At 38.8% G+C, this 18,202-nt stretch overlaps 1 protein-coding gene and 1 long non-coding RNA gene across 8 annotated transcripts; one reads left to right on the top strand and one right to left on the bottom strand.

The window, feature by feature from the left end:
• Positions 1 to 277: 277 nt before the first annotated feature.
• Positions 278 to 17,150, top strand: LOC143125831 (microfibril-associated glycoprotein 4-like). The gene is made up of 4 exons (XM_076287594.1): positions 278 to 318; positions 827 to 923; positions 1,560 to 1,727; positions 16,853 to 17,150. The coding sequence occupies exons 1-4, from the start codon at positions 292 to 294 to the stop codon at positions 17,116 to 17,118; spliced, it is 558 nt and encodes a 185-aa protein (XP_076143709.1). The 5' UTR covers positions 278 to 291; the 3' UTR covers positions 17,119 to 17,150.
• On the bottom strand, positions 3,360 to 7,101 carry LOC143125840 (uncharacterized). 7 transcript variants are annotated; one of them, XR_012987326.1, is made up of 8 exons: positions 7,020 to 7,101; positions 6,304 to 6,327; positions 5,971 to 6,043; positions 5,444 to 5,526; positions 5,070 to 5,173; positions 4,857 to 4,907; positions 4,048 to 4,130; positions 3,360 to 3,796 (listed from the first exon to the last, which is right to left on the bottom strand). It is a non-coding gene; the product is annotated as an uncharacterized LOC143125840 (long non-coding RNA). The 7 variants fall into 7 exon arrangements; XR_012987328.1 differs by having other exon boundaries at positions 6,032 to 6,043; positions 7,020 to 7,092; XR_012987330.1 differs by lacking the exon at positions 5,971 to 6,043 and having other exon boundaries at positions 7,020 to 7,086.
• Positions 17,151 to 18,202: the final 1,052 nt, after the last annotated feature.

Below are 18,202 nucleotides of genomic sequence, written 5' to 3'. Positions count from 1 at the left end.
TATATATATATATATATATATATATATATATATTGGAAATTGGATTTTGCCGGTAAATGTTGTGTATGTTTCTCGCTCTTTATGAATGTGTGTTTCTGTGTGTGTGTGTGTGTGTGTGTGTGTGGTTCTCAGGTTCTCGTTCTCCTGCTCGGCCTGGTTCCTCTCTCTCTCGGTTCCATGTGCCTGCCGCTGGACTGTGCTGACATCCATAACCATGACAGCACCAAGCCCAGTGGGGTGTACTCCATCTTCCCTGGGGGACCCGTCTCCCCCCTGCAGGTCTACTGTGACATGGAGACCGATGGGGGAGGATGGACGGTGAGTTGCAACAGCTTGTAGTCTAGTGGCAGGGAGTTCATTTCTCATATGGAATAAGCAGGGTTGGGATTGTAATGCAATAGGTTACAGATTACTAGTTGCCCTGACAACAGGTTACAGATTACTAGTTACCCTGATAATAAATGACAGATTAGTTACCCTGATAATAGATTGTAGACTACTGCGATATAAAATGTAACAAGTAACATAACTATTTAGATTACTTCATCAAATGAATGTAACATATTGCATTTGATTTCCTTTTGAATGCCACACTAGAGTCAGGGAAAATTCAAAGAGAAGAGACAACTATATAACATTAATAATTTGAACAAATACTGCCAAATTAATGGAGTCTGTCTAGACAGAAAACACATGCCAAGTAAAAGACTGAATGGTGTATTCTCTATATATGCGGCTAATATGCGGCTTTATATTAAAACATGATAACATGGTAATCTAATGGTAAATGGTAAATACTCTTTCTGATGTTTTTTCTTTCTCCCAGGTGTTTCAGAAAAGGATGGATGGGTCAGTAAACTTCTACAGACCCTGGGATCACTACAAGAAGGGCTTTGGTGACCTAACTAGTGAATACTGGCTAGGTACGTAGTCAAATACAGGCTACATGCTATGTTGCTGAACACTGTACATATATTGAACCACACGTATGCACATGTTGCATAAAACATACACAAATACATTAAAACACAATGAAGAACTAGCCACTTAAGATAACAGCCAATGGAGTTTTTTTCACCCACAGCAAAAACAGCTGGCACAAATTAAACTTGTATATTATGAATTATAGCAATGCATCCATCATCCTCCTTTAAAAGTTGTTAACTTGAGTTTTTCATAACAGCTAGTAGTAACACCTAGCCAAAAGAAAAGATTAATTATACATAGGGGAGAGTTGGATATGGTGGGGCTGCACACAATTCAGGGTCAGTTGAGTAAAACGTGCCCTACTCTGGTTGGTTGTTGATTGGCCATTCTGGGTAATCCCTTATCTGTAGCCCTAGGAATTTACATTACAGTTTTTTATTCATATATCCAAAGCGAATTACATTATGTCAATTACATTACGAGGGCCAATGTCCCCGGTTAGGTGCCTTGCTCAAGGGCACAATGGTGGAAGCCAGGTCTTTTCAGGCTACTGCAGGATAGCCCAGCTCTTTAGCCACTACGATGATGACGTCTTCTCTGGTTGGCTTGTTTGTGTGCCGACCCGTGTGTAGGCCTGGACAACATTGTGCTGCTGACCATGAGGAAGAGGAATGAGCTGAGGGTGGACATGGAGGACTGGACTGGGGGAAAGGCCTACGCCCACTACGCCTCCATTTCTGTGGACCCAGAGCAGTTGGGCTACACATTACACCTGGGTGCTTTCACCACTGGTGATGCAGGTGAGGGTCACAGGCAGGCTGCACCAGCAACGTAACGGAAGTCTTCCATTCGTGGAGGAGCATATGCTGAAACAATTACCATCCACTATAATCAATGAATCAATGACACTGACTGCACCAGATGTGATAGTGACACGTACATTTGAAAAATTAGACTAGTCCTCTAGTATTCTATTGCATATTCTGCGGACGGAATGTTTCAATTATATATATAGGCAGGTCCACCTTTCCTTAAAGGGGAACTTGGCAACTATTTCAACGTAATAAACCCGTTTAGAAATCATTTGGATGGTTAAATGACCTGTTCCGGTGAAAATGGTGACTTTTCCCGCTGCCCCTAGCGTCCCCAGGCGGAAAACCAACCTTGCAACATTGAGACTACCGTCCCGGAAAGAGAAGTGAGAAACAAGAAACTCGTTTTAAATTGTGTTTCTTACCTTGTAACATCCACATTGTCTGCCGAACTTATGCTAACCGTTTTGCTAGCTTGTAAACAAATCCATGTGCTTTATCGTTACCTTTTTCCACAGTTTGAAATCCTGCCAAGTTTCCCTTTAAGCTGCTATCATTTAACATTCACCTTATTCACCGGGGGGCCATTTGTAGACCAAAATGAGGCTGAGGGGTACGAAAACCAGGAAGTTTATTAGATTCGAGTCTATTGCACTTACCTACAAATTCAAAATGAATGGATTCTGTCATCAGTTTGACTTACACTATAATTCCATTGAGAAGCTTCATATGCCTGTATGAAAACTAGTTGACCAATCAAATCGTGTGCTTAATATGATGATAGACAGATGAGGGTTCTTTGTTACACATCACCTGAGCATGCTTTGGTTGATTTTGATGTTGTTTTGTTTTGTTTACAACAAAAAGGCTGTTGCTAGAGAAGCTAAAGATCAGATGTCGCTATCACATCTGTTGAACAAGATATTGGCAGCGCAATAGCTTTAAAAAACTAAGAGAAAACAGCAATTAAGGCATTTGTCGAGAAGATGTTATGGCAGTTCTCCCTACAGGATTCACGGTTCTTCGCTCTTATTGGTTATATCTGTCCAATTTTTTCCATGTATTGGTTAAAACACGTACGCCCCATAATAACGTTCTGGTGGTGCAATATCAGACTCAAATTCTGAATTGAGTATGGCTACGTCAGGCTACACTGTAAAAAAAAATCCGTTGATTTTACGGTGAAAAACTGGCAGCTGTGGTTGCCAGAATTTCACCGTAATAAATACGGTACAAAAATTCTGTTATTTTTACGGAAAAACCCAGCAGCTAGATTACCAGAACTTTACCGTAATAAATACAATAGAAAGAATTCCGTTATTTTAACGGTGAAAGACTGGCAGCTGGGTTGCCGCAATTTGACCGTAATAAATACGGAAAAACAATTCCGTCATTTTAACGGTGAAAGACTGGCAGCTGGGTTGCCGCAATTTGACCGTAATAAATACGAAAAAAAAACAATTCCGTCATTTTAACAGTGAAAGACCGGCATCTGGGTTGCCAAAATTTTACCGTAATAAATACAGTTTAACCATCTCTACATTTACGCTAAAATGTATGTTGATTTTATGATTAACTTTTGTTTCAAACACATTTTACTGTATACATTAACTAACACCCTAACAAATCCGTCTGAACAGTCTCTACTACTATTTTACCTATCCTATGTTTACCACACAAATCAACCATACAATTAACAGTTTGGTAAAAAAGACAACTTTATTCCTAGAACTTACAATCATCTATGCCCTAATCAGTTAATAAGCTGTTAGTTGGCCATTCTGCCCATGTTGTACCAAAATGTCTTGTCAAAAACAATGAGCTTGAATAGAATTACCAGGAATACCTCCCTTCTTACATAGTAATTAGGCATAAGTCCACAGATTTCAACAGTCTTATGGCATGGAAAAAGTCCAGGTCTGCAAAACTTTGAGATGTTTCAAAGGTGTTGCCTTTCTGTGGCTTGTGAAGTCAAAAAAGGGACAGTACTGGACATCAAGAATCTACCCTGGCTTGTAGGTGTGCCGAAGGAGAAAGGTCAGCTGCTTCAGCCCTTTCTGGCGCCATTGAATGGATCAGGAACATCGGCATAGGAAGAGAAAACAAAGGCACTTTTAAGTCATATCTACAACGAGTACTGGTAGAATAAAGCAATTCATAAATTTACTGTCACATGCAATTGCCACCAGCTCAGTAGGTACATAGTTTATCAGTTAAAAGTTGACACATTGCTGGGGTGGAACCTGCAGAATATAACAGATAGTAACAAAACCCCAAGACCCCATAACACAACGCTGATTAGTCTCACCATGGACTGCTACTGCCGAGCCAACCAACAGGCTTCATGTGTATCTTTCCCTTCTTCAGAGGTGAGCGGGACATTGGCTTGGTCTGGCAGGAGTGAATTGATGAAACATTATGAAAAATTATGACTGACACAAAGGAACATAGTGGGAAAATAGGCAAAAGGTAGTAGACAGCCAGGGCTGTAGTGGAGACTAAACTCAAGTAAACACAGTTTACCCCTCTCAAATTTGAGTTTATCCACCCCTCGATAGAATTTATACATGAAAATCAACTTAAAGTGTAACATCGGCGAACTTCGATTGTAGGCTCTATGTGTGCATGGGCACAAGTCAAAAATTCGGTCAACGAGACGATTACGTCCAAACCCGTGTCTTCCAGTAGTAGTGTTCTACTCACTTTCAGCTGTATTGCTTCTATGGGTGAACTGTGGGCAAGTGGGACACACTCACAAAATGTCAATCTATAAACACTTAGAAATTCAAGGTTTCTAAGTGATTATAGATTGGTTTATAGAAGGTTCAACATTGCATAAAACTTTGTTCAAAGTATTATCGGGGTCTCTACATATGAACTCGAGCTTAGAGAACATTGTTTGAGCACAGTTTATAAACACCTTTGTTTATGAAGACTGCACATTTGCGTATCCTAACAATCCAAGATGGCGGCGAGAGGGAGTGGCTAAGGTAAGCAAATGTGCAAATGTGTGTCTTTAGAAAAAAACGTTTTAATGAACTCTGTGTCTACATATGAACTTGAGCATAGAAAACATAGTTTGAGCACTAACCACTAACAAAATTAGCAACATCTTACCTTTAATATTAGATGACTGCCAACTTGAATAGCTGAGGAAAAGGGGCTGACCTGCAAGGACGAGACAATGTTAACTTTCACCAATATATCACATTGTTATAACTTACAAAAGAACTAGATTTGCATCATCTTTGACATGTTGCCACATGTGGCTGCTAAATTGTATACAATGTGAATGAATGAAAAGTCAAAACAGAAAGTTTTCCAGCACACCTTAGACATAGCAGCTTTATTTGGGCCTGGGTCTTCCTTGAACACAGTGATAATTTCTGGCAGAGAGGGGACTCAATCCTAAGTCGACCCAGTCGTTCGTGCTGCTGCTTAGCAGGTCAAAAGAAAATTTAGGGGTGAATGGCACACAAACTAGATAGAAAAAAAAATGTAAAACTACATTAGCAAACTTATTACATATTATATTACATTACATTCCTTTACTTATACAACCAAGCATTTCAATTCAAAATGTTCATTTGCTACCTGACAGTTCTTAAGTATGTCTAGCTTAGCTTTGAATAGCAATCTGTAGTTGACTTGACACAGCAGTATTGTCTCAACTAAGAAATGTAAAATGCATTCTATTGACTTACCAGCATAGTGGGCCTACAGGTCTCCTGTGTGTCCTAGCCCTCCTTCAGGTGTAAGCAGGGTGTTGTGTCCTGTTCTAGATGGTCTGATCTGGAAAAGGGGATTAACAGGGGATTGATGAGACATTAGGGCTGATGCAGTAGGAGCAAGATGTAATGTTGGTGGACAAGCATTACAATATAAATGAAAGCATAAATGATCAAGGCAGAGACAAGAAATCAGGGATACTTACCATGGTTGGCGAGAGCAAGAAAGAGAGAGAGAGAAACAGAGAGACATTGCATACCTTTTACATATACTCATCATTGGTTCCATAGTTGTTCTAACCAAGTAGTAATGAGAATGAACCATCTACAGTTCAAAAAAGACTTACCAAATTCATGCTTGCTTTTCTTATTGGAAATACAGCGCCAGTTTTTATTTTACAATTGGAATTACTGCTTTATCGGAATTTCTGTTGAACAGTTTTACTTAATTTACTGAAGAGTTCAATCTATAACATAAAACTGGACATTTAATTTTTACTAACCTGTACAATGACAAAACTCTTCATCAGTTAACATTTCTGTGGCAATAAATTATCACTGTACCTTGTTGATACCCTGTTGAGACAAACCAATCAAATAAATAAATATTAAGTCCTCAGCAATGCAATGATATTTCTACCTTTCCCTTACACTCAACAGACGAAGCACTTTGCAATGCACGCCTTAGCAGACAGAACAGCTCCACAAAATGTGACTGGAAAGCATGGCTAAAACGAGCGCGAAAAAAAAAACCTCCTCCCCAAACGTTCAGAAACCCTATTCACCACTTCACTTCTAAATAGCCTACTCCTAGTAAAGAAAATGTAAAAACTTACCTGTAGACGTCTCTCCCAACATACCTGCAACATAAAGATTAGGCAACGTTAACTTGCATCAAAGCAATACGATTTCCAATGCACAATTTTCCTGTTAACATTAGCCAAAACTATGCTTTAACTCTAGCAATTATCCAATTACTAACTGTAAAGGTCCAAACAATGAATGTATTCAATAAAACATGTTTAACACCTAATGTACTTCAACGCCAAAAGTTTCGCCTGGAAACATAAAGCAAGGCTAAATGACTCGAACTCCCGTCAAGTCATTTCAAGCTTCTGTGCACAATGAAGGGATTAACGTTAATAAAATGGCGTTCTCAATCAGAACTCCGTTAGATATTTCACACTGAGACAATTGACATTCCAGCTCAGAATATAGACTTAATGACTGTAGAGAAAAACGGTGTAGACTAAGTATGATATCTCCGTTGTATTACAAGTTAGAATCGAAGCACAATATACATAATCTAAGGTAATGTTGACATTAATCAAAGCATGGTCAGAAATCTGAATGCTAGCTGGCAATTTTGTCATAGGCTAACGTTATCCTACAACAGAGATTCAGATAAGATAAGATAGTATTTTATTCATCCCGAAGGAAATTCTAGACGTAAGCCATTGCAAACACAAGAAGCTTAGAATTGCATTACTAATTAATACTTTTAATCAGATTGAACTCTTCAATTTATTAAATTGTCGTTTTCATTACTTACCATCTCACAAATCACTGTCTCCTTCGCGAACAAAATGGCGGTTGATATTTGGCCATGTGGTTTAACTAACAAAATGCAGCGCCACCTATAGGCTACCTTGGGGAAAATTCAGTGATTTAATGCACATGGACATAGATGGCTAATGCATATTAATTCGTTAATTTACATACATTATTATATTATATGTATAAATCAAAGAAGGGTGCTTAGACAATTTGATTCATCCATTAGACTACCTGCAGTGAATTTTACAGGGGTAACCAGTATTTTTTACAGAAAATAAAAGCTAAATATTAATGTGTTTTGTTCTATGTATTATGTCATATTTCTAATGGTAAATCAGACTATTTATCCGCCCTATAATGCACTTCGGCTCCCCCTTCTGAAGTTCAAAAAGACCAGCGAAATTTCACCTCGGGGCCGTGACAGCCAAACCGCTAACCTTTTGACTGCAGTGTCTAGCCAGCCCAGTGGTGGCAAGCGAGCTAGTTCAAACGTTTAAGTACTTAATGAAGATATCCAGGGGTCTTTATGCCTTGACTAAGTTGATGTTGCTTATAAACAATTCATATTCATAGAAACAACAAGATCAATAAGACATAATATATTTCATACCTGTGTTGCAGCATGTAGCCTAGCTGTCTAGCTAGGTTTACAATGCAATCCAATGTCCGAAATTACTAGCAGTTCGCTTGTCAGCTAGCTAAAAAGTTTCAGTGTTTAAACTAACATATAGTGGTCTATTTAGTGGTGTATGTGCCCTGACTAAGTTCGTGTGGCATATAAACCACAAATTGTGTTGATACAAGTGCCAATGTTCGTGTAGAAACATTTTAATCACATACAAATGTTTGTGTTACAGCTCAGGTAGTCTCCGCCATCTTGGTCAGACTTTTTTGTAACTCCCGCCTCCAAACACAAACACGGGACCTGATTGGTTCTCGAATGGTCCTCATTTCGCCTGCCTCGGTGATTCGCTGTCATTTCGCCTAACCAGGGCGAATTTCGTCTCCATTCAACCTCAATGAGTGAAGCGAAATTTCGCCATGTGGAAACCGACCGTTAGATGAGGGTAAAAGCGGGAAAAAATTGTGTGCTCCCTGTTTTATATAATATGGCATGTTTCTGTTTTCTTAACGGTTAATCAACGTATTTTCTATACAAAAAAAAAGGTGAAATATATGGTTCCAGCTGGTAAACATATTTACAATACTTAACTGTTGTAAGAAATGTTTTCTACCGTTTCTAAGTTTACTGTTTTGTACTGTTGCAATTTCACAAATTTTCACCGTAAAATCTACGGATATTTTTTACAGTGTAGCACAGAAACCTACCTGCAATGTAAATGACAAAAAAGTAATGACATCTCTCTCCTCAGTATTACTTATATATCCATGACAATTTACAACATTACAATCATCAAACATTTACAACATTACAATCATCAAACATTTAAAAATAGTTTTCATACAGTAAAACGTTGCCACTGTTAAAAAATACCAATATAATTTGGGAAATGTGTCTTAATTTGATATAGTACAATAATGTACTGTATGTATAAACCACATGGTTGTGTTTTCTGCAAATAAAAAAGACAAATGCTTATATTGTATAACCCATCTATGTTCATTAACCTCATAGGGGAGGGCATTTTTCAACATCAATAATCTTCGGTTATTACATGGGAAATTACTGATATGCTATATTCCCACCATAGGTGGATCATAGTAACACTGAACCTACATAGTAGTAACACTACACACTAATAACACTGAACCTAACACTGAACGGTTACTCTTTACTTGACAGTATCGCCATAAGAGTGACATGACACTGTCATAAACAAGTCATACAGTACACTGTCAACCACCACTATAATGTGACCCTAGCAACCACCATAGCAACCAGCATGATTACCCTAGCAACCAGCATAGCAACTGTGTTATTTAGCATAGCAACCACCATTGGTACCCTAGCAATGCCCTAGCAACAAACTAGCAACCACCACTATAAAGTGACCCTAGCAACCCACATGATTACCCTAGCAACCAGCATAACAACTGAATAATTTATGCATTTTGGCTTGTTGGATGTTTCATTAATGCAGGTAACTTTTCATCTGTGAAACATCGATTTTCAAAAAGGATGTACTGTTGCAATCCTTTTGGCGAACTGCACCTGATCAAGCCCACTGTTGCAGTTCCTCGGAGTTGCAATTCTAGTTTTGTTTCGTTGCTCCATAGAATTAACTGCCAAACCTGTTGTCAGTCATTGGTTCAGTATTCTGTTTTGTTCATGCCTATAGAACAGCAGTATGTTTGGATGAGGAAAAATTAAGCATACACTAAAAAGTGCACCCTGTCTAAACTGATGCATGGCAATAACTAGGTGATATTCTAGGCCTATTTTGCTTCCTCTGGCACTGATATTCAGCTGCATATAAAGTAATTCAAATATTTGGAAATTCTTGGATAAAACATCTGTCCATAGAAAGCAATAAAAAATGGACCACAGTTGACGTCATAGCACTGGATTTTAACAATGGAAAGTGTGCTTTTATCAGTGCAAAAGACACTTTTTGTGAAGGGTGCCACAGACATTCCAAGTCTCCCGTAAGTTCCGGGAGTCTCCCGCATATTGATAGCGCCTCCGTGGCGCCCGCAAATTGGATAAAATCCCCCGGAATCTATAACAAGCAAGCAAGAACGCACACGCGAGACCGAAACTTCAAATGGCGTGTGCATCTGAGTGTAGCGCACAGATGATGGAGAGGGAGAGAGAAAAGGGGTGGTGCGTATGTGCTTGAAACGCATCCAAGACGCATCCGTTTTCAGTGTAGGCAGGATTTTATCTCTTTTATCCCGAACTAAATTAATCAGTTCAGTTTATCTAGAAACAAGAGCCAGTGCCCCCCCAAAAAGGAACATTTAAGACCCATTTCACATCAGACTGCACGAAAGTGTCCCCTTGTCTCATAAGAGTAAAACATATAGTCTTGCACGCTGCACTGTTTGTAACAGTGCATTGCCCATGGCGGGTTAAATGATTGCAAAAGACAGGTTGAGGTGAGTTTAACAAGTGTCATTTCATGTGTATTAGGGGTTTGCACGGCGTGTCATCAGATCTGGACGTCGCCATATTGGAGATACTCCCCTCATTAGAAAGCATTAGGCACTGAAGTAAATCCCTAAAATCGTCAAGGAAAATGGTTAATTATTGCCGTGTTTTAGGTTGTACCAATAGGTTAGACTGAGAAAAACATCTGGTGTAGGTATCGACTTCCAAAAGTTATTAAAAAACCAGGGAGAAAGGAGAATAATGACAGAAGTTATCAGAGGAAGGGGGGCGCTTGTGGTTGAACTTGGTACTTCGTTTCCCTCACCCAACTCATATGGATCTGCGCTGCCAATAAACCGTCTTACACACATTTTGATGAGCTTTTCTGTTGTTTAGACACGGCTACAATCACGTAAGATATCCAATACTCCATTGTACTTCATTCACTGAGTATCGGCAATATGGCTGCGCGTGCTGGGTTACCATGGTTACCGGCCAGAACGTGACGTCCGTGCAAACCCCTAATATTATTATGACCGCTGCGTCATATAGGTTTAGTCAGATTTTTTTCTTTTTTGCACATGGCCAATTTTCCGTCAAGGATTCCTGGGACACTGAAAGACCGGGGTACACAAAACTTGGTGGGCATGTAGCCCCACATGGATAGCATGGAACCATCGTTTTGATCTGTTTAGGAGGACCACCTTTTTTTTGTATGTTGATCTTAAGGGGCCATGTCAACCCATTCCATAACCACTCATTTCATGTTTAGCGCCACCTAGTTAAAAACAAAAAAATTAAAAATGAGGTGTTGTAATCACAGGTATCTGTGACCTAACATGGTCAAAACTGCACGAAATTGGAAGATCATTATGATACCCTCTGAATGCACGCCAAGTTTCGTGGAATTCCGTTCATGGGGGGCCACACAATAAATTAATTTATGTTACTGTACACCAACTGGCCTGTAGGTGGCCGGACACAGTTTCCTGTGAATATCTCGAGAACCGTAGGGCCTAGGAGGACCACCATTTTTTTTGTATGTTGGTCTTAAGGGGCCATGTCATAGGGCTAAATAAAAAAAATGGCATTAATTTCCATAAGGCACACACCACATATTTTTCACATTTGCTCAGCCCCAGAGAATCCCTCCACCATGGCAATGATATTGCCAGATTCAGAACAGTCTGCCCTATGCACACATGTGCCAGCTTGCAGTGGTGAGATACATGTCAAAATATAAGAATTTTTTATAATACACTATTTGTATATTTTTTATTATTTAAAAATCAAAATGAAATCAATGCAAGTATTAATACATGAAATAGTGGCAGATCTGGGTAGCTTAGACTCTGTTAAAAAACAATATATAGCATGTGTGTATGGAACTTACATTGACCAGGATAAATGTTTCTAAGGTAGTGAAAAAGCCAGTATGAGATCAAATATATACATACAATATTTGTAGTATTTATTATTGTTCTTTGAGTTAACATCATTTGAATAAAACTGATTAAGTAAGGTGCATTATCATAATATTTTTTATTGGCATTGACCTATTTATGGAAAATATGTTGGAGTGGCCAACAAACTGATTTGTGTATCAGTGTTGGCTTTGCACAATTTATTGCCATTATTAAAATAGGCTATCCTAATCTTCAAAACTTTTTGAGTAGTTTTCAAATAGTAGTTTTGATTCCCAAGTGCCACCCCAATAAAAAGTCTGGACCCAGCTGGCCCCCCCTATAAAATAATCCTGGCTACGCCCCTGTTGGTACTTGTTGTCTAGCAGATACCAGTGAAAATTGAGTGTGCATAATGCAATTCAGTGAGACAGTTAGAATAATATATGCCTTTCAGCGTGACTTATTTTTGTGGAAAAAATGTGCTGGACTGGGCGGCGGTCATATTTTGTACTGCTCTGCGGTACATCTAGTTTAGGCCTATACTAGATGGCTAGTTGCCAAGGCTACATGAAAAGACCAAACTTCCAAAATCTACATATTTTATTATCACAATTCCTATCTATAGGCCTCCCTTATTTGGTTTACTGACAAGACATTATTGAAGAAACACAATCATCTGTCTTTCAGTATCTAAGTAGGCTAAAGTTTCGGGATACCTCCCTGAAATGACTTTTTGCAGGTTGGGATGTCTGGTGCCAAGACTTTTTGAACGTGTCATTTTGACAGTAGCCTATTCACTTCCTGCAGATGGTGATATTTTGTGTTGAATTTGGGGAAATCAATTGTTGTTTCAGTTGTGCTGAGCTATTGAAATGGAGTTTATTTTGGAGTTCATGATTACAAGTAGCACAATGATTACAAGTATCGCAGAGGAGTGTCATGCAATGTTCATTTCTGGGGAGTAAGCAAACACATGATGTGAGCTAACTGATGGCTAGAAGGACAGTATGTAAAAGTTTGCCAATAGTTGCATACTTTAATAACAAACTACATTTTGGTACACCAAAAGAAAAACACAATATATCAAAAATATAAAATATGTAATGTAGCCCATTATATTTATTACAAAAGAAGCGACCGTCAAATAATCTTGTACTTCCTTGTCAATTATTTGTGTAATCCATCTGATATATTGTGTTTTTCTTTTTAAACTTCGTTCCTTTATAAATTGTGAACAAGGCTGATTGGACCCCACCCCACAGCTCCACTAACCAATCATATGGTCTCAATGCCTGACATGTTATTCCTTCTTTTGTGAAATCTGGGTCGACCATTATGTGCAAAAGAAAGAGAGAAAGAGAGAGAGAGAGAAAGAGAGGTATTTATGGGTCTGGGTGGGATATGTTTGTTTTGCTAGTCTTCTGCAACTAGTATTCTATTTCATATCCTGCGGACGGAATGTTTCAATTATATACATATAGGCAGGTCCACCTTTCTTTCAGCTGTCATCATTTAACATTCTGAATTAACTGAATGTTACATTGGGGGAAGCAAAGGGCATGTTTGGCATCAGGTTGCGCAAAACTTCCTCTCTTTACAAATAGGCAAAGTAATTCATCAATAAATGAACCCTTTAATGCGCAAGCTAGGCTTACCCCTTCTAATGCGTAACATGGGTCAAAAATGACCCGCACTCATTTCCTATGGTAACTCATGCATAGTTGTCTGTTTATTTAAGTATGTATAAGTATATGTATGCATACTCTTTTGATCCCGTGAGGGAAATTTGGTCTCTGCATTTATCCCAATCCGTGAACCCCAACATTTGACATTTCATGTCTTATATGCCACACACAAATGACCACCATATTTATGTTCCTTGCACATAGGCCAATTTCTTACTTTTGGTGTCATTGGTAGATCGTCAGATCTCTTCCTTTTCTCTTGGCCATCATGTCTGATATCATATTGTGTTTGTGGTTTCTTTGCCCCACATCCTTTCATATCCATATGGCTCTGGAGGTCAGACGTGCCCTTCATACATGCACTTCTTCATATGTGTCATGAGAATATTTTGCCTAGCTCCATTTTGAACATCCATTGTAACTCCACCGATAAAATCAGGATGCTGATCAGTTAAACTGCTATTGGTATTGAGGGTGACAACATGTAGCACTCTGGACCAGGGAACCATGAACCGTATTTATGTTCTCTGTATAGATGAGTAGACATAGTAATGAAAGCAGGGATAGAGATGGCCCATGCGTTCATACTGTAGTGCTCTTGTCCCAATGTACTGTACTGGATGCACTACTTTTGATGCCTATACTAACTGCACAATACCCTGATAATAAGCCGGGCAAAGAGCTTGTCATGTCACACAGGATAAGCAGTGTGGAGGTCACTTCCTTCTTCCAAACACATTTAGGCTGAACCCCAAGACCCCAAGCCGTGAACCCTCTAAAACAGAACTGACATGATTCAATTTCATGTTTGGAATGATGGCAGTTAAGTCTTTGAGGGTTCAGGGCTGAGGGGGGATATTGTGATTCACCCATTACTTATTGAAATATGTGGAAAAACTAAACTAAACAGAGCCACAAAGGGACATCAGAGAGGAAAGACAAGTGAAGTGGAAGATGAGCTAGAGCTGCACAGAAACCAAAAATACTAAAAGTTGGAAGCTGTGTTTCCAGTGCACTAGGGCTGTGTACAAGGGCAAACATGTAATGGTAATTTGCATGTGTCATGTAGTGCTGAAATGACCATTTATTGTAGCTTCAGTTTATTTGGACACATTCATCATAGTTCTCTATACTTCAGATATAGTATATTTCAATATGTGTGATTGGTTATTAGTGATGTCAGGTGTGACAAAGTGACCTATGAGAGATGAAATATGTGTATTTCACATAATTCAACTATAGTATGTGTTGTTATTTTGTTTAAAACACTTACAACCTAATACTTTTATCAAAGTAATTGTTTTAATATATCTTGTTTTTGCTTCTAATCAAAAGTGCACACAGGGGTCACTTTTGACATATGTCTTGATTTAGAAATAGCTTTGTAATTATTTGAAGTAATCAAAAAGATTTTTACTGAATAACTGCAAAATTAACTGCAATATTCAATGATACATACATTATTTTCAATAGATATAGCAAAGGAATATGCAGCCATGTATGAAAAAGCATAGGAAAGCACCTATGTCTGAAAACTGACCCAGGTTATGCATTAAAGGGTAGAAACACTCACCCGAGACATTTTACTTCTTGCTCAACAATAGTAAGCAGTTCTAATAACTTGTACATTTCCTGTATTTGTTTTCTGAACTATTCTCATGAGCTATTTCTTTGGAGGTCAGGATTGTTTAATTGGGGTCCTCCGAGTTTATGAAGGCACTGTAGTTCCATTGAGAAGCCTGAAAACTAGTTGACCAATCAAATCGTCTGGGTGGGCTTATGATGATGGACAGATGAGCAAGGGTGCCTAGTTATTGCCTGTTGAATAATATATTGGCAGCGCAATAACTTTAAAAAAACTAAGAGAAAACAGCAGGGGCGTTTCTAGACTTTCAGGACAACCTGGGCTTAGCCTGGCTGGACCGGATGTAAATGTAAAGATTAGCTGAGGATTTTTTCTATATATATACAGCACATAAAAGGTGTTATTATAGTAGACAACAGACTACATTAGACTGCCCAAATTATTTATTATTGAATTACTAGGTAATAAGTGTGAGGTTGCATGTAATGTATCATTAAGCAAATGTTTTGCACCTCCTTCTGTTGATCTCCCTTTTCTCTCCATCACCTGACTGCTCTTTTGTTGTTTGATCTATGCCAGAGATCTACCAATATGTTTGATATTAAAATGGGATTGCACACACACACAGAGAGATAGAGAGAAAACAGCTACCCTCTACAAAATCATGGAATCAGATCAGTGTGTGGCAAACCAACAAAAACATACTACATTGCAGGATACAAAGAACTTTTGAGATTGCAATGTTCAGCTCTAATTACAAATGCTTTGCATAGGGCATTTGCATACATTTCAGTGGACATTTAAACACATTCCCATGGAACATGTTCATTCCCATGAAACTTGGGTTTTTTAATGCTGTTTTGTTTGTCATCCGCTTTGTAATCACTTTGATGGTTAAATGGCTCATTACAGGGTGAATGAAAGCTGTCTCAGCCCCCTCTAGATATTTAATGGTTTATAGTTTGTCACTGTTAAAACATCTACCTTACGAAAAAATCCTACATTGCAGGCCTACTGTGTATCAAAACTGCAATTTTTTTGCTATAGTGTTAGAGAGTGTAACATCCTCGTCTGCTCCTCAGAACATCAGTACAAATGTTCAACAACGGCAACAAATGCTTAGCCTACTAGCAGGGCTTACCAGACAAATGCTGGTAAATATTGAAGTTGGTAGATTTCAGACAGAAAATATGGATTACCTATTGAATGGTGGGTGAATTTCGCCACTTCATTTGTCAGTGAAGATATTCAAGATAGTGAATGGTAGATATTCACATTTCAAAAAGTTAATTTTGACTCCTGCTTAGTGTTTACTAATGATAGCTTGCTACATGTAGCCAGCTAGCGATAGGACAGGTAAACAACACTAATAGCTGGCCTTTATGGAGTTGGTCGGACAGGACTAAGCTTATATTTCAGTTTGCAAACATGAATTCTTACCCTTTGCCTTTCGTTTGAAAAAGCCAAACAGTTTCAATTGTTTTTTTGCTGGCCATGTCACGTCTGCTTTCTCAACGTAGGCTACTGCAACCTATGACACTGAACCACCCAGTGAGTTGACAGCAGTAACGTTAGTTGAGAGCACAGATCCACTGATCTCAGACCAGACCGCGAAGCGACCCTCTGCCGCTCTCCACCCACCCCCAGCCCAGCCTCGCCCGTTCTGCTTCTCCTTGTCAGAGTTTAGTGTTCGGGATTCCTTGTTCTAACAGGCTACGAGGGGTAGAATGCACAACAAAATAAAAAAGTTAAATAATATTTTTTTGGCTACCCGGGCTGAGCTCAATTTACCCCAGGCTGAAGCCCCGGTAAAATCGGCTGGCGACGCCCCTGGAAAACAGCAATTCAGGCATTTGTTGAGAAGAAGGATGTTTTGGCTGTTCTCCCTACAGGATTTAGGGTTCTTCGCTCGTATTGGTTAGATCTGTCCAATTGTGGCAAAGCATTTTTTCCCCTGTACTGGTTAGAACACGTACGTTCCGGTGGTGCAGTATCAGACTCAAATTCTGAATAGAATTGAGTAAGGCTACGTCAGGCTAGCCAAAAAACCTACATGCAATGTAAATGGCAAAAGAAAACTCATGAAAGCTCTCTTCTCAGGTGACGCACTGAAGATCCACAATGGCATGAAGTTCACCACCTTCAACAAAGACCAGGACACTTGGGATAAGAACTGTGCCAGCTCCTTCATGGGCGGCTTTTGGTACGCAAACTGCCATGACGCCAACCCCAACGGGCTCTACATACCGGACTCGGCTTCTCCTCATGGGCCGGTGTACGTCAGCTGGGACACCTGGAAAGGGACCACATACTCACTTAAGACTATTACAATGAAGATGAGGTCACTGTCCCAGTGTAGTAATTAGATGTCCTAGTGTGTGTGTGTGTGTGTGTGTGTGTGTGTGTGTGTGTGTGTGTGTGTGTGTGTGTGTGTGTGTGTACAGTGCTGTGGTCTAGGAAACCTGGTGAAGAAACAGCTTTCCCAGCACAACATGACATAGGTAAAAACGTTGTCTAACTAAATCAGTTGCAGATTGACTTGCAAATATGAGCAAACTGCAGCTTGCAAGTGTACAATGTACCGGATTGCATGCATACAGTACACATACAAACACACGGACATATATGCTCAGACACACACATACACAAAGGTGTGTCTGGAGTATTTCTTATATATCCATGATAATTTACAACATTACAATCATCAAACATTAACAACATTACAATCATCAAACATTTAAAAACAGTAAAACTTTGCTAGTGTTAAAAAAATACCAATATAATTTGGGAAATGTGTCTTAATTTGATATAGTACAATAATGTACTGTATAACCGCATGGCTGTGTTTTATGCTAATAAAAAAGACAAATGCTTATATTGTATAACCCATCCATGTTCATTAACCTCATAGGTGACGACATTTTGCAACATCATTAATCTTCGGTTATTACACAGGAAATTACTGGTATGCTATATTCCCACCATAGGTGGATCATAGTAACACTGAACCTACACACTAGTAACACTACACGCTAATAACACTGAACGGTTACTCTTTACTTGACAGTATTGCCATAAGAGTGACATGCCACTGTCATGAACGTGTAATAAACAAGTCGGTAACACTCCATAATAAGGTGCCATAATAAATAGCAAACTAGTAATTACCTAACCCTTTGTTAATATTTGTTAATTGTTACTAACATATCTATTTGGCACAAGTTAATAGTTTTTTAATCATTAATTAAGTATTAGTTGTTTGCAACCGGAACCGCTTGCAATAAAGTTGGTTAAGCTTAATTAATATATTAGTAGTATAGCTATAAGCATGGGGCCCCTTATAATAAAGTTGGTTAAGCTTAATTAATATATTAGTAATATATAACTATCAGTATGGGGGACCCTTATAATAAAGTTGGTTAAGCTTTATTAATATATTAGTAATATATA

Source organism: Alosa pseudoharengus, unplaced genomic scaffold (assembly GCF_046254945.1).
Source record: "Alosa pseudoharengus isolate Yale_2024_CS ecotype anadromous, Long Island Sound unplaced genomic scaffold, YU_APseudo_1.1 YU_APseudo_1.1_scf_1, whole genome shotgun sequence".
Lineage (NCBI taxonomy): Eukaryota > Metazoa > Chordata > Actinopteri > Clupeiformes > Clupeidae > Alosa > Alosa pseudoharengus.
Note: the sequence above shows the minus strand (reverse complement) of the source record. Positions and strands in the feature narration are given on the sequence as shown.

Coding starts and splice junctions, on each gene's coding strand:
- LOC143125831 (XM_076287594.1), top strand. CDS start 292: ATGGAGACCGATGGGGGAGGATGGACG. Junction 319..826: donor CCGATGGGGGAGGATGGACG/GTGAGTTGCAAC, acceptor TCTTTCTCCCAG/GTGTTTCAGAAAAGGATGGA. Junction 1,728..16,852: donor TTTCACCACTGGTGATGCAG/GTGAGGGTCACA, acceptor CTCTCTTCTCAG/GTGACGCACTGAAGATCCAC.